The 17,468-nt window shown below is 42.1% G+C and overlaps 1 protein-coding gene and 1 pseudogene across 1 annotated transcript; one reads left to right on the top strand and one right to left on the bottom strand.

Annotated features, from left to right (window-relative positions):
* Positions 1-17,468, bottom strand: part of LOC120417941 (uncharacterized) — a 158,616-nt pseudogene that overhangs the window by 3,208 nt on the left and 137,940 nt on the right.
* Positions 1,461-6,746, top strand: LOC120417943 (uncharacterized). Its single transcript, XM_039580176.1, has one exon. The coding sequence runs from the start codon at positions 1,461-1,463 to the stop codon at positions 6,744-6,746; it is 5,286 nt and encodes a 1,761-aa protein (XP_039436110.1).

The raw sequence follows: 17,468 nt of genomic DNA, 5'->3' as shown, positions 1-17,468 counted from the left end.
CAAAACCCATTAATATGGGTATCAAAATTCTTCATTTTGTCAATACATCTCAAAAATGGTCTTCCAAAATGTTTTTCTGGCCACTGGCCACTCCGGAACCGGTTCCGGATTTCCCCCCGGGGAAATCTTCGAAGTGGCCAATATCATATCAGAGCAAAGCCCATCAATATGGGTATCAAAATTCTTCATTTTGTCAATACATCTCAAAAATGGTCTTCCAAAATATTTTTCTGGCCACTGGCCACTCCGGAACCGGTTCCGGATTTCCCCCCGGGTAAATCTTCGAAGTGGCCAATATCATAGCAAAGACCATCAATATGGGTATCAAAATTCTTCATTTTGTCAATGCATCTCAAAAATGGTCTTCCAAAATATTTTTCTGGCCACTGGCCACTCTGGAACCGGTTCCGGATTTCCCCCCGGGGAAATCTTCGGAGTGGCCAATACCATATCAGAGCAAAGCCCATCAATATGGGTATCAAAATTCTTCATTTTGTCAATACATCTCAAAAATGGTCTTCCAAAATATTTTTCTGGCCACTGGCCACTCCGGAACCGGTTCCGGATTCCCCCCCGGGGGAATCTTCGGAGTGGCCAATATCATATCAGAGCAAAGCCCATCAATATGGGTATCAAAATTCTTCATTTTGTCAATACATCTCAAAAATGGTCTTCCAAAATATTTTTCTGGCCACTGGCCACTCCGGAACCGGTTCCGGATTTCCCCCGGGTAAATCTTCGGAGTGGCCAACTCTATAGAGCTATCTAAGCCCGATCTCACGCACACTAGCATACCATTTGTTTTTGCTGGCGGGTACAAAATTTAACCTCAATCTGTTCGGTCCTGCTACCGAATTGTTTGAAGTTTTGAAGAAAAGTGAAAATTTGCGCAGTGTCCATCCCCAAGCCTACTACGATCGCCCAGCCAAACCCATCGACGAACCCCTCGAGAAACGCGCGCCGTTAGCGGAGAGTTGTGGAGAGAGAACGAGAGAGAAAAAAGCGCGCGCTCAGCGCGCAGCAACAGCGACGAGCAGCATTACAGTCCACGAGTTCGGAGAGTGAAGACGCGAATAAAGCTTTTTAGTTTGTTAAGAAAAATCGCGAGTGTGTTTCATTCCGGAACCTTTCCGCCCAAGCCCATTCATAAACATTTGGTCCTTCGAGCCGGATAAGTTCCGCGAGCACGGGTTGGACGGAAATCTTCCGGAATCCGGTGGAAACCGTGGTGGTGAAAAAGTGTGGACAAAGCGCAAGCCAAGATGGCGGCCAGAAGGCCTTGTGAAAAGTGAGAAACAAGATGGCTGCCAGCGTCTTGTAAGAAAAAGTGCAAAAAAGTGGTTCCTGCAAAAGGAAGAGCCCGGCAAGTGAAAAGTGGTCCCGGCATTGCTCAAAGTGTGGTGGTGAACGGCAACCAGTTTGCGTTCGTTTTCTTCTTGGTGGTATTCTTCAATTGAGCAATGTCGGTGGTTTCGAGCGCGGCAAGCACAAAGAGCGGGAAGAGCGCAAAGAGCGTGAAGAGCGCAAAAAGCGCCAAGAACAAAGAGGAAGAGGAGGTGGCGAACAAAGTGAAGTTGCTTGTCCGGAAGCGTGGCCAAGCGATGGCGAAGGTGACCAACACCAAGAAAACCGTCGACACGATCGGAAACGACCTAACCCCAGCGCAGCTGCTCGTGTTCCAGAAGCAGCTCAACAACTACTACTCGGAGTGGCACTTCTTCCACGACCAGATACTGGATCTGGTCGATGATGAGCAGGTGCAGGACCACATGGACAACTGCAACAAATTCGAGGAGCACTACGCGGTGGTGCTGACCGTCCTGGAGACCGTGTCCCTGGCGCAAGCAGCTCCGGCCCGGCAAGAAGAGAAAGTCGTCTTTCAGCAGCAGCCGCTGAAAGTTCCGATGCCGAGCTTCGACGGCAAGTACGAGAATTGGCCGAAATTTAAGTCGATGTTTCTCGACCTGATGAGCCGATCGCGAGACTCCGACGCAATCAAGCTGTACCACCTCGACAAGGCTCTCGTTGGTTCAGCTGCCGGCTTCATCGACGCGAAGACAATCAACGACAACAACTACGAGCACGCATGGAACATGCTGGAGGAGCAATACGAGAACTTGCGGATCATCGTGGATACCCACATTCGTGGCCTCCTCAGTCTCAAGAAGATGACCAAGGAGTCGTACAAGGAGCTGAAAGAGCTACTGGACGAGTGCACGCGGCACGTCGCGAACCTCGAGTACCACGGTCAAGAGCTGACCGGAGTGTCGGAGTTGATGGTAGTAAATCTACTGTCGGAAGCCCTGGACAAGGGAACGCGCAAGAATTGGGAGTCGACGCTCGCTCGCGGTGAGTTGCCAACCTACGAGGACACCGTGGCTTACCTCAAGGCGCAGTGCAACGTGTTGGAGCGGTGCGAGGCTGCAAGTGCGTCGACAAAGAGTCCACAAACAAAACCTACTGCGGCGCCAAAAACGACGTCGTACAAGTCACACGCGGCCACGACAGCAGAGAAGACATCCACGCAGTGCGACTTCTGCGCCGGCGATCACATTAACTTCAGTTGCCCCGATTTCGCCAAGCTATCAACCAACCAGAGAACCGAGAAGGTGAAGGCGCACCGACTGTGTTTCAACTGCCTGCAGAAGGGGCACAGCGCCAAAGAGTGCAGGTCGAAGAACTCTTGCAGAAAGTGTGAGAAGCGCCACCACACGTTGCTGCACTTCGAGAACGCTCAGCCAGCCAGATCGTCACACGCCCAGTCGGCGCCCAAGCAGGAGGAGTCGAAACCGAACGTGTCACCAAAGCCCGAGTCCGTGGAGCCGCTACCAAGCGGATCATCCGCAACGTCGTGTGTTTGCAACCAGCCTCAAGACTCCCAGGTGTTCCTGATGACAGCCATCGCGCAGGTAGTGGACAACAGCGGCGTAGAGCATCAGTGTCGCATCCTCCTGGACTGCGCCTCGCAGGTTAGCACCATCCGTGCAGGCCTTGCCGCGAAGCTAGATCTACCTACAAGATCGGTGAACACTGTAGTCGTCGGTGTGAACGGTAAGCGCAGCAACATCACTCACGAGGTAAGCGTATCCTTGCAATCCATGTACGACGATTTCCGGGCCACTGTGGACTGCCTGGTCATGGAGGAGGTAACCAGCAATCTACCAACCGTGCTGGAGGACGTTTCCTCCTGGGAACTTCCATCCGGGATTCAGCTGGCGGATCCCTCGTTCTTCGTCCCTGGGGAGGTGGACCTCCTTCTGGGGGCCAAACACTTCTGGAGTGCCATGAAGAGTGGCAAACGCAAACTTGGTCCTGGATTTCCGGAGCTGCGGGAGACACAATTTGGCTGGGTGGTAGTGGGGGCTCGCTCGAAGGGGTTCTCCGCTGTCCAAACGTTGAGCTGCAACGTTCTCTCGCTCGATGATCTCAACAGTGCGGTCCAGCAGTTCTGGAAGATGGAGCAGGTCCCCGAAAGTCCTACCTTGTCGTCCGAAGAAGAGTCATGTGAAGAGTTCTACCAGCGTTCCCACAAGCGGGACGTCGCTGGGCGTTACGTCGTTGGTCTGCCGTTCAAAGAAGGTGTGGTTGAGTTGGGTGAGAGTCGTTCAATGGCATTGCGACGATTCTTGTTCCTGGAACGGCGGTTGGAGAAGGATCCTGAGCTCAAGCACGAGTATTCGAAGTTCCTGCGGGAATACGAAGAGTTGGGTCACTGTGAGCTGGTGGATGAGACTAAGGACAAACCTGGGACCAAGGCCTACTACATGCCGCACCACGCGGTATTGCGACCGTCGAGCACCTCAACCAAACTGCGTGTGGTATTTGACGCATCCGCCAAGTCTTCGTCTGGAACATCGTTGAACGATCTGCTGATGGTTGGTCCCCCGGTTCAAGACAGTCTGTTCGCCATCCTACTGCGCTTTCGCCTCTGTCCGTATGTCTTCAGTGCCGATCTCTCTAAGATGTATCGGCAAATTCGCATCGACCCAGACCACTCGAGCTTCCAACGAATCTTCTGGCGGGAGAAGCCCGGTGACCCACTCAAGGTGTTTGGTCTGAGCACGGTCACGTACGGAACGGCGTCGGCACCCTTCCTGGCTACTCGCACTCTGGTCCAGCTGGCAGAAGACGAACAGAAAGAGTTTCCCATCGGCGCTAAATTACTGAAAGAGAGTTTCTACGTGGACGATTGTCTGTGTGGATTCGAGACGTTGGAAGAGGCTGCACAAGCTATCGACGAGCTCAGGGGAATCCTTAGCAAAGGTGGGTTTCCCATTCATAAGTGGTGTTCAAACTCGCAGCAGCTACTGGATTTGGTGCCCAAGGACGAGTGGGAGAAGCGAGCGGAGATACTGCACTCTAGCGTCAATCAAACCGTGAAGACGTTGGGGTTACTGTGGGAGCCCGAAACCGACCAGTTTCTGTTTCGCTCAAGCATGGACACAACCTTCGACGATTGTCCAACCACAAAGCGTCTGATTTTGTCGACGGTTGCCAGGATCTTCGACCCACTCGGTTTGATCTCTCCCGTGATCGTGGAAGCAAAGTTGCTGATACAGGACATCTGGGCAAAGGGCCTGGATTGGGACCAGCCGGTTCAAGGAAAGTTGCTGCAACGGTGGATCGAGATTCGGAGTTCTCTACGTCAAGTGTCGGAGATAAGCTTCCCACGGTTGGTCAACAGCACAAACGCCGTGCGCAGAGAGCTGCACGGTTTCGCCGACGCGTCCAAGCGAGCCTACGGCGCAAGTGTTTACCTGCGGTGCGTGAACCCCGACGGATCGGTCACCATGCACCTGCTGTGCAGCAAATCCCGGAACGCACCTACACCAGAGATCACCATCCCAAAATTGGAACTCTGTGCCGCGAAGCTTCTGGCGGAACTGATGGTGAAGGTAATCGAAGCAGTGAAGATGGATTTCGACGACATCGTCCTCTGGTCTGACAGCCAGATTGTCCTTGCTTGGTTGAAAAAGGACCTACACCAGCTGTCAGGATCCTTTGTCAAGAATCGAGTTGCCGACATCGTCGCCCTAACAAACCAGTTCACGTGGAAGTACGTCAGATCGAAGGAGAACCCTGCAGACATTGTTTCCCGAGGAAAGCCGGCCAGAGAGCTGAAGAAGGACAATCTCTGGAGGCACGGACTAGTTCTACTAGGCCAACCAAACTACCAAGCCGAGAGCCCACCTGAGCTGCCAGACGAAGAAATACCCGAGCTCAAACCCGTCGTAGCCAGTGCACCACTTTTATCGCCAACGTTGGAAGACTTCCCCGTTCTTACCAAAATCAGCAGCTTTCGAAAACTCCAGAGGGTGTTTGGCTTCGTGCTCCGGTTCGTAGACAACTGCCGCCGCAAGGACAACAGGGTCGTGTCGGACCATCTGACGATTGGAGAGCTTCGGCGGTCCCTCAAGGCGTTGGTCCGCTTGGCGCAGCATACCAGCTCAATTGGAAGCGACATCAAGCGGGTGGAGCGAGGTGACCCTTGCAAGCAGGTTCAGTCGCTCAATCCATTCATCGAGGACGGCGTGATTCGAGTTGGTGGGAGAATACAAAAATCAAAACTATCGTACGAGACCAAACATCCGATGATACTACCTCACAAGCACCCCATCGTGACAAGCCTCATCCGAGCACTCCACAAGGAGCATCTTCACGTGGGCCCGTCCGGGTTGCTCGCGGCCGTCCGCCAGCGGTTCTGGCTGATCAACGGAAGATCCGCCGTACGAGAAGTCACGCGCAGGTGCGTGACGTGCTTTCGTTCCAACCCGAGTGGATCGCACCAGCTGATGGGAAATCTTCCAGAGTGCCGTGTTGTCCCGTCGGCACCGTTCGAGTCTACCGGGGTAGACTTCGCTGGGCCGGTGTACATCAAGTACGGAATTCGGCGTCCCGCCGTCGTGAAGGCTTATATCTCCGTGTTCATCTGTATGACGACGAGGGCCATCCACCTAGAGCTGGTTTCCGACTTGACCTCGGAGGCCTTCCTGGCTGCGCTCCGTCGCTTCACGTGCCGCAGAGGATACCCCCGTCAAATGCTGTCCGACAACGGTCTGAATTTCGTTGGCGCCAACAAGGACTTGAAGGAACTGGTGAGGCTCTTCAAGGAGAAACAGACGCTGAAAGAGATAAACGAGTTCTGTGAGCCACGAGAAATCGAATGGAACTTCATTCCGCCAAGAGCCCCAAACTTTGGTGGATACTGGGAGGCCGGAGTAAAGAGTGTCAAGACTCACCTCAAACGAGTTCTTGGAAAGACGCCACTCAGCTTCGAAGAGTACGCCACCGTCTTGACGCAGGTGGAGGCGATCTTAAACTCTCGGCCGCTTTTCGCTCACAGCAGTGACCCAACGGAACCGACTGCCATAACCCCCGGCCATTTCCTGATCGGCAGAGAGCTGACTGCAGTCCCGGAGCCAATGCACGACGACAATCGAAACTTGAGGTGCCGCTGGAAGCACCTACAGGCCATGCGAGACCACTTCTGGAAGCGTTGGTCCGCCGAGTACCTCACCCAGCTGCAGAATCGAGCGAAGTGGTCCACCCGGACCCCGAACGTGAAGGAAGGCATGGTCGTTCTCTTGCGGGAGGACAATTTGCCGCCACAAACCTGGAAGCTCGCCGTGATCATCAAAACTCACCCAGGGGAGGACGGAGCAGTCAGGGTTGTGGACTTGAAGACTGCAGATTCAAGCTTCCGGCGCCCCATCTCGAAGATTTCTCCGCTTCCGATCGAGTCTTGAGTTGCCGCTTCGCCGGCGGGAGGATGTTCGGTCCTGCTACCGAATTGTTTGAAGTTTTGAAGAAAAGTGAAAATTTGCGCAGTGTCCATCCCCAAGTCTACTACGATCGCCCAGCCAAACCCATCGACGAACCCCTCGAGAAACGCGCGCCGTTAGCGGAGATTTGTGGAGAGAGAACGAGAGAGAAAAAAGCGCGCGCTCAGCGCGCAGCAACAGCGACGAGCAGCATTACAGTCCACGAGTTCGGAGAGTGAAGACGCGAATAAAGCTTTTTAGTTTGTTAAGAAAAATCGCGAGTGTGTTTCATTCCGGAACCTTTCCGCCCAAGCCCATTCACAAACACAATCTTTTTCGTGTACGTACACGCAATACATGCGCACGTAGATAACTCTGTATTACGCGTTCGCACATTAGGGTACCATTTCATTTTGCTTTTGTGAGAGTGTGTGCGTGCAACATGGAGTTAAACTTTTTGAAAAGCCTTGGTAAGCTTCACAGCAACTGCACAGAAAGTTTAACTCCATGTTGCGATTTGACAGCTCGATAGAGATATCCACGCGCGAGAGTGTGTTAGTTCGTAACAAAATTGACACGCATACTTAGGCAAATCGAGTAGAATGTCGTCTGTCAAAATCAGCTGTGGTGGTGCACGTGGTAAACAGCTGGTTTTTACGGGCGATTGATCTACTCGAAAATAGTATAAACAAAATCTAAGCTATCTAAGCCCGATCTCACGCACACTTTGTTTTTGCTGGCGGGTACAAATCTGGAGCAACACGAGAAAAGGGCGGATAAGCATTTTGACTGTTTGAACTATTTGACTATTTCTCAAGTTTCAGGTAACTTTTTCTCAAAATTCAAAGTGGGAAACAATAGCTGGTCTCCCCAGCTACCATTTAACAATGTGGTTTTGTAAAATAGTTTCATATTGTCTGGGATATTGCGAAATAGTTGCAGCTGTCAAAATGCTTATGCGCCCTTTTCAAATGTTGCTCCAGAAATTTTAACCTAAAAACCCTTCGTGTTCAAACACGCAATACATGCGCACGTAGATAACTCTATCCCACTCTTACACAACGATAACTGTCACCAGAGCAAGTGGGATAGACTGTTTGTTTACATTAATGGTTACGCCATTTTAAAAAGTTACTAAGGAACTATTTCCCAGTCAAATCAATCCGAATTCTGAAACGGAATCTAATTAGAATCGTATACAAATTCCGTTTCAAACGCAACAACCGGTTCGAACACGGAACCGGTTGTTGCGTTTGAAACGGAATTTGTATACGATTCTAATTAGATTCCGTTTCAGAATTCGGATTGATTTGACTGGGATTAGGACACAGAGCCAGTACGCAGCTCGAAAAGGAAAGTTTTTTTACGAACAGCAGAACAACGAAGCGATTTTTTGGGGAGTTTTCTACACCATCTCTGGCTTGCTTTCGCTGCTGTTGTTGCCCATTTGAAATTTTCCTTGACTGGTTTCTTACCAAGTGCATACACTGCTTCATGTGGTAGAAATCTCCCAGTTACGACGATCTAGCACAGTTCTATCAAAGCTGGAAATGCTTACAGCATTCTAGCAGAAATGCTCCACCGTTCTAGCAGGGTTTTAGCAGAACCAGCTCTGCTAGAATATTTCGTGACTGGGCTGGCTGGAGCAACATTTGAAAGGGGCGGTACTACATTGCGGTATTTCTCCCCATTTAAACACATGCACCGTCCGAATCGAAAATTTGCCACCATTTCAACATGCTTCTTGCATAGTTCTTGGGCAGACTGGTCATGTGTAAAATAACCTCAATCGGTTCATAGTTTTTTTTTTTTAAAGGTCTTATAATATATTGTGTTTCATATGTTTAAAGGACCTTTTCAAAAATACTCTAAATGTTAAACAGTACAATTTATTAAAAATTATTACTTTTATTGCATGAACTGTTTTATAAACTTGATAAACTGTTTATGTTGAATAAACACTGAAGTTACAATATAAGCAAAGTGCTAGTTCCGCACGAGTTTCGCTGCCATCTTGTTTCATGCGAGTTCCACGCACACTGACAAATGACGTTCGATTGAATCAAAACTGGCACCGACGAGTGCGGCACTTCAAACGAACGTACTATTAATATTAAATCAAGTCCGTGGAAAATAATGTAATATATAAGTGAGAATTCCAAGTACAATAATTGTAAACGTTTTACCTCTTATAAGAAAAGCAGGCACAATTATTTACACCCCCCCCCCCCCCCCCCGCACCATTGCTTTTGATGGTATTTTTTTCGGTCTGAATTCTGCCATTTGACTATTCTGCCATTTGACTGTTCTGCCGTTTGACTATTCTGCCATTTGACTGTTCTGCCATTTGACTATTCTGCCATTGAACTATTCTACCATTCAACTCTCCTGTGAATTATTTATTCTGCCATTTGACATTCTGCCATTTAACTATTCTGCCATTCAACTCTTCTGCTAATTAATTATTCCGCCATTTGATAATTCTGCCATTTTACTGTTCTGCCATTTGACTATTCTGCCATTTGACTATTCTGCCAAATAACTATTCTGCCGTTTAATTTGCTGCCATTTAATTTTCTGCTATTTATTTTTTCTGCTGATCAACTTTCTGCCATTTAATTTTCTGCTAATTAATTTTCTGCCAATTAATTTTTCTGCTTATTAACGTTCTGCCATTTAACTTTTCTGCTTTTTAATTTTTTGGCCTTTTGATTTTTCTGCCTTTTGATTTATCGGCTTTTTAATTTTCTGCTCATTGACCCTTTCTGCCGATTGACCTTTTCTGCCATATTATATTCTGCCATTTGACCTTTTCTGCCATTTAAGCTTCGGCCATTTATTTTTCTGCCGATTGAAATTTCTGCCATTTGGCATTCTGCCATTCGGCATTCTGCCGTTCGTTTTTCTGCCGAGTGACCCGACCCCTAGTATTTGTTATAGAACTTTTTATAGAAATCATTTATTCATGAACTTTTTGTAGCAACATGGTTGGCATTAGTTTCTGAACAAAACGTAGTACTAGGTTTCTATCAAAATTAAATTGTTTTGATGTTTCATCACAATATGTGTATAGTGCCCAAGGGATGTAAATACTTATTTTACATACTGTATATGCTAAAGCCTTGAAATTTCTGACATTAAATTTACAGTATTAATACACATTTAACAAAACAAATCAACCTTGGACAACCCCTAGAGGAGTGTCCTTAAAAAAAGTTAGGGGAGAGTGGGGAGATTTGATTCCCTTTTTTTGTATTGCACATAATTCTGTCAATATCTTACAAAACTATAAACGTTTTTGAAAAAAAATGTTTTGGACCGGCATTTCCAAAATGTTGAGGGTAACTTGATCCCCCTTTCAACATTCAAGTGGATTCGAACTGACGACCTTCGGATTGTGGGACTGCCTAACAGCGACTCCACCGAGACAGGACCCAGGTAGACGACTCCTACACTTGGATTGTGTTAACGACCTATCCTCTAGGTTATACTAAGGCCAACATTTACTTCCCCTTTCCGACGGAAGGCGTGATCAGGCAAATTTCGTTTCAAAAAATGCCACCGAAACCGCCTGGGATCGAACCAAGGCCGAATGAGTGAGAGGTACACAACAAAAAATCCGATGGTAAAATCGCATGCAAAAGCATGCACATCACCTTCGTCAAAATAAACACTTAATATTACACACTGCATGTACATTTTTTGCAAAAACAAAAAAAAAAGCTGCAACCGACGAGATTCAAACCCAGCACCAATAGCCCACTCGGCCATCAGACCGATGGAACGCTGTAAGGATAAACGCATATATGAGCTTGACATTTTGGTCAAGTAGGTTTCCCATACTGATGGGCTACATATTTTAGGGTGTAAAATTACATAAAATTGCATAAAATAATGCAATATCTATTATACATCCAGGCCTTTAACACGCAGCTGGATTACTACTTTTTTAGCTGTGTAACTACGGTCCCGACGATGTGGTGTTCCATTTCATAAGATATGACTCATTTTCAAACTTACCTTACTTTGAACAGGTGAGATGATAGATTCATCTGAAATCATTGGCGTTTCGATGCACATATTGATAAAACATAAGTACTCTAAGTAATAAGCTGCTGTTAGACAATCGTGAGGTCTTATGCTGGTCATCATAATTTCAGTTATTTGGTAGTTGATAAGGTGGTCGCATTTTTTCAGGTAAAACTTAGGACAGTACAGCAAAACTCCCAAGCAGTATACTTTATTTGCCTCATAGCTGTCACTAAGGGAGTCGATAAGAAAGACAACCTGCTGTTCGTTCCACATGCTACAATTCTCATCTTCATGAAATATGTAGCTTGCCACTTGTAGTAATTGGATAAGTATTTGAAACGAAATCGTTCGACGACTGAAGTTAGCTCCACCGCACAAACAGAACAAACAAAAGTTGTGCAATGTTTTTACAAAATCGTAATAGTAATGACTCTTTCCATCCATATCCGATTTTTTTATGATGCTAAGAAATCCCGATTTAATTCGGTTCAATGCGTTTTTCATACAACACGTTATTTTTTGACGTATTGCTGGAGACTGCACATTAACGTTTGTTTCAACAAAAAACAGAATGCATTCTAGATCTTCTTTAGTGAAAAGTTCAGTACTTTTATGACATTCTGTTAGCAAGTGTAAAGCGGATAAACGGGTAGCATCGTCTGCGGAAACCATAGCATGTTTTATATCTCGATACAGTATCAAGTTTTTCCATTTCATAGAGTTTGACTCAATTTTGTCGAACAATCCACATTTTTTTGCTATTCCAAGCGATGATAAAATCAGGCCAAAATTTATAGAGGCTACACTGTCAATCATTTTTATCGATATCTCTGGATACGATTTGATTGCTTTTCGAATTAGGTCAAAAAGTGTGTTCTTCACATCACCGTCGTTTTTGTTTCTCTCTAATCCCGCTAAAATCGGAACGATCCATTTATCAAACCATTCCTTTTTGTTATCTTCGTAACTGTATGTCATCATTAGTGTTTCATAACAATTATTTATGTACAAGTTTATGTTGGCGTGGTCGTTATCGGTGAGTGACTCTAGCAAAAATTCATTCAAATTTGGAACTGCGCGTAAAACCGCATTTGATTTGACTATAGAGCATATCGAACTTATGAGGATGCATTTAGTTGTGATGTTTGTGTTTTCGTTTTGTATATAGTCGTAGATTATATGGTTGAGCTTGTCATTGACTTTCATTCCAAGTTGAATAGTTACTTTGAGAAGATCTTTACTCATGTGCCGTACGCTATCCAAATAGTGCTCAATATGCGAGAGGGAATATCCTAAATTCAGTGCCAATATTTCTGTTATTTCTATATGGTCACTCTTCATATGTTCGCTAAATTTCAGTGATAATAGTCTTTTTGTCATTTGAAAAAAACTTCTGGTCACACCGAGAACGATGCTAGGTTCGATATAATTCTCTTCGGAAATTTGTTTCAACACATTTGCGGCTATCGTTAGAATGTTGAAACCCCTAAAATCAGGTGGACCGAACAATTCAGACTCGATTGTACAGATTACCCCGTTTAAAAGGCATAACTTTTTAGTCGAATTTTCTTCAGTAAAAATACGCTCCGTGAGTCGCAGATAACGCTTTTCAAGATTAGCATTCATCGTAATTAATATGCCGCAATTCATCTTTGTATCCATTGGTATTTCGGGATTTTCTAGCAGGTCCCAGCAAATTAACACAACCTTTTCAACGTTTTTTTCACCTTCGTATGACGTAGTAAGTATGCTAGGAAATTGATTGAAGCACGATATAACTACACGAATGGTAGTATGAATAAAAACACAAATTTCACTTTTATCAGACGGCGAAATATTATGGCTGAAAAAAAAATACATTTTTATTAAACAAACGATACACCATCACTTTGCTATATAATATCACAGAGAACAGATGTCTGATGTCACCCGTACAGAATGTTATGTGCAGTGATTGGATGGTCCAACGTTCTTCTACTGTCATCATGATCACTAGCGTGCACAGGGTGGGGCAACTGCCCCAAGATCCTCAAAAATTTGTTCTACATTTGGTCAGGGGGTGTCCACAAATTACGTATTTTTTTCAAAACGTCCATATTATTGCCCTACCTTCCTCAAAGAGCTGGGCACGCTAGTGATCATGGAAGTGGCGCTATCTAGGCGGAAACTGCACACCTTCCCAGTCAAATCAATCCGAATTCTGAAACGGAATCTAATTATAATCGTATACAAATTCCGTTTCAAACGCAATAACCGGTTCCGTGTTCGAACCGGTTGTTGCGTTTGAAACGGGATTTGTATACGATTCTAATTAGATTCCGTTTCAGAATTCGGATTCATTTGACTGGGTTGGATCTTTTCAACGTATTTTGATTTGAATTTTTACACACGTTTTTCAATTTTGTTTGTTTAATGATGTACATTTGTTCTCTGGGATAATATGTGATAATGATAATAAAATGATTATATATATTATATTATTATATTATTATTATTATTATTTTATTAAATCAATGCACAATTGATTACGAACTCGAGCAGATCAAATCGTTTTTAAACAGGATTTAATATCTGTTCATTTAGGTTTTTGCCATTTTCCAATCTAATTCAATCTAATCGAATACATGCGCAGTAGGGTGTTCCAAATTCGGGCTTACACGGGATTACCCCCTGAAATCAAAGATTGACTAGGCTAAATTCCAAATTTGAACTCATTCTGATTACGGGAACCAGGGATGCCAGGTCTGGTGGAAGTCGAATCCGTAGACTTGTTAAAAAAAAATCCAAGTGGTTGGTGTCTTGGGAAGCCAAAATATTTTTATTCTAGCTAGGGGTTATAGAATTTACAAAACAAATAGTTTTCTTTTAAAATATTTTTTCTACTAAAATTGAATTAAGGTTTTATCAAGATCAACAAAAAAATAATTTCAAATTTCATGCCTCATTTTACGAAACTATTTTTCCACAGTTGTGCTACTGTACATAAACTACAAAATATAAATGATTTTTTGAAAATATGTTTTTTCATGGAGAAAGCATACGTCCGTTATGATGGTTATGATACATTGTGCCGTGATAGAATGACGTTTCTTTTTTCAATTTTTTGCTGTAACTCAGAGTTTCAAAGAAAACATCCTCAATATTTTTACAGATTCTGAAAGTAAATAAATTTGTCATAAGACATTGGGCTAAGGGTTGAACGTTTTGGTTGCAGTTCTACGTTCATGTTTTTCGACGAGAAATTTATTCTATTTTCTAGATATGATATGCTTTGGAAAAATGATTCTTAACAATCGGATATAATTCAGGATTCCGAAGTGGAATCACAACATATATTTCGCCATTAAATCAAGTTTTAAAATTTTCCTACTGGCATACTAACCCGGAGAATGTGTCTTATAAACTCATGGAAATGTATTTTAATGTTGAGTTGATTGCACTCCTATTTTCAAGACAACTCTGATTTTTTTTATTATAAAAAATGGTTTACCATAATTTGTTAGGAACCCTATTTAGAAGAAAAGGCAACATTAACATTGAATTTATGTGTATTACTAAGGCTACCAACTGTACGGATTTTTTCCTTACCATACGGATTTTCGAACCTCTTCGCGGATTATTAACAGGCCGGAATTTGTGTAGGGAATTTTACGCATAATACGGATTTGTACGGAATTAAACAACTTTTTAATCATTAAATTGCTTTTTTGATTTGGTCGAAGCTCATGTTAACTAGAAATTTTTATTTTTCTGTGAGTTTGATTTAAAAAGGGAGAGTTTTCTAGGGTTTCCTAAATTCAAACTTGATTATCAATAATTCTAGAGTTTTTGAACTATTGTCTTTCATATGTTGATAGGACCTTTAAAAAAAACTCTGGAATTGTTCTTTTGGAAATTCCTTACTAAATATATTTATCCATTTCCAAAGGCTTTCTAAAACTTGTAAAAACATTTGAACATTTGAATTAACAAATCTAGAGCTTTTTTTAAAGGTCCTATAAAATGTTATGTTTTACATGTTTAAGACCTTTTCAATAAAAAAAAACTCTGGAAAATTGTTCGTGAAAACACTAAGAACGATAAACAAACTTGACATTTCGTAAACTTTTAAACGTTTAACAAAAAAAAATTGAAGAACATAATGATTTGATTCAAATTACGGTTTATTTTATGAATACTTTTAAACGTGCAAGTCATAAGCACTCTGATAGCATTTTGCTGTAAAAACGACACAGTTTTATATTTTTAATTCTCAAATATATTAAATTTAATTTATCTAAATAATACATTGACAGTATTTTTACACCATGGTGTCATATCGGCAAAGTGTACGGATTTTTGCTCAGCAAGAGTTGGTAGCCTTATGTATTACATAGAAAAATATTTCCACAGTCTTATTCACATCATTGTTTTATAATTTTATAAACCTTCATATTACATATAATATAACTTACATGGCATTTGCAACGTTTTCAAGTGGTTTGTAAATAGTCAAAAAAAAATTATCTTGTGAATGAACTATCGGCTAAGATTTTCATATTTTTAAGGCCGTTGCAAATATTTTTTTTGAAATAGTGTTTTGAAATGCATTTTACATCTGCCCAGTTGTTTGCAATCATTAGTTTTAAAAATATCTAAGTACTGACGATTTTTTTTCCCAGAAAAAAACTTTTTGCAGTTATGTACAACGGAAATTAACTAAAAATCAAAATATTTTTTAATCGATCGCAGACATGCTAAATATGATTTTTGACTCTAACAAAAAAAATACACATTTTCATAATTAACTTTTGAATTCCCAAAATTTGTATTAAATTTCTTTCAAAAAAAACTTATGTTTGGCCGTGACTTATACAATTTTCACGCAAAACATTTTAAACTGCATTTTTGAAAGTAGAATCGAACTTGCAATGGAAAAGCAACTTTAAGAAATTTTGATAACGCTTTTACAAAGAAAATTTTTTCTTCATAAGTGTCCATTTAATTTTTTTTTAGTTTTTATTTAAATGCAGATTTCTGATAAAATCATCTCATAATCATTGTAGATTTGTCTTTTTGTTCTTGCGATACAACCACTTAAATATAAAGAAGAAAAAAAATAGTTTTCAAAATGTCACCCGAACAGCAAAATTTTGTTTTTCAAGATAGCCCTTTCATTTATTAAATATTATTTAAATTCTTAAAATTTTAAATTTTGGGCAGATCCTAGGCAGGGCTACCTAACATCCGGCAGCGAAGGCATTTTATCTAGCCTACGGCAGTTTTCGAAAATTGTTTGCGTATGACCGTTCATGAAATATTATATTAATGTCATAAATTAAAAAAAAAAAACAATTACATGATAAAATTTTAACATTTTTAGCAAAACATTTTTTGAAACATTTATATGAATTTTGCTTTTATCTTTTTTTGTACAAAAAAAATCAGGGACGTGCTGGTATGGAGAAAAGTTACAAATTGTCTATATTTTTTTAAATTTTTACATGGATTTCAGGTTTTGGGATATTGCAGCGTTATTTTGCCAAAATTAACACATTTCAGCAATTCTCTACGAAATCGGTATTTTTTCTTTAATTTGAATTTTTGTATTTTTGATCCAGCTGAAACTTTTTTGGTGCCTGCGGTATACTTTAAGAAGCCATTTTGCATCACTAGTTTGTCCATAATATGGACATAATATATATATGGACTAATATATATATGGACATAATATATATATGGACTCCATATAATGTTCCATACAAATTTGGGAGCTGTCCATACAAAACTGATTTATGAAAATTCGAAAATCTGTATCTTTGGAAGGATCTTTTTGGTCGATTTGGTGTCTTCGGCAAAGTAGTATGTATAAGGCCTACACTGAAAAAATATGATAAACGGTAAAAAAATAGTGATTTGTTATTTCCCTTTTTATCACTATAACTTGATTTTCAAAAAAAACATTTTTTTTTATTTTCTGATATGTTTTAGGGGATATGCAAAATATAGAGAATTTTCTCAGCTTTTCAAAAATATGTTTTTCAAGAGTGGGCAAACATGGGCACCAATTTGAAAAAAATTAATAACTGCTACTATTTTTAAAAATGTTACCTGAAAATTGCAATAATTTGAAAACGGTGCACTCCATCAAAATGTCACTAAAGTATTTGTTTGATTGCAAATTTGATTTTACACTCAATTATTTAATAATGTTTTATTCACACCAACATAATTATTTTTCAATCATCGACTTGACGTGACCTTAACCCACTAGATCGAATACTTATCTATAAGCTGCACTGGATTTAAGCCATCGCCTCATTTCCCCTAAACGACTTTTCAATTTAACGATCCTCAAAACTTCTTGTAAAACAGATTGTTCAAAACGTTTTCATAAAACATTTTTATCACGCAAAAATATAATTTCACGTCCTTTATACAATTATCAGCCGGTATGAAAATCCGTAGATTTTGGAGATCAATCCGTAGATCCGTAGAAATTGCCGAAATCCGTAGATCTACGGAGAAATCCGTAGATATGGCATCCCTGACGGGAACCCCTCCTTCTGAGCCCTTGAAGATTGTATGGTAAAAATCGCCAAAAATGTACCTGTGGAAGGCGCAATATCTATCCAATTCTCGGAACTAAGATCTTAATTAAAATTGGAAAAACTTTCCCGAAGACACAATATTTTT

The sequence above is a fragment of the Culex pipiens genome, chromosome 2 (assembly GCF_016801865.2).
Source record: "Culex pipiens pallens isolate TS chromosome 2, TS_CPP_V2, whole genome shotgun sequence".
Taxonomy (NCBI): Eukaryota; Metazoa; Arthropoda; class Insecta; order Diptera; family Culicidae; genus Culex; species Culex pipiens.
Note: the sequence above shows the minus strand (reverse complement) of the source record. Positions and strands in the feature narration are given on the sequence as shown.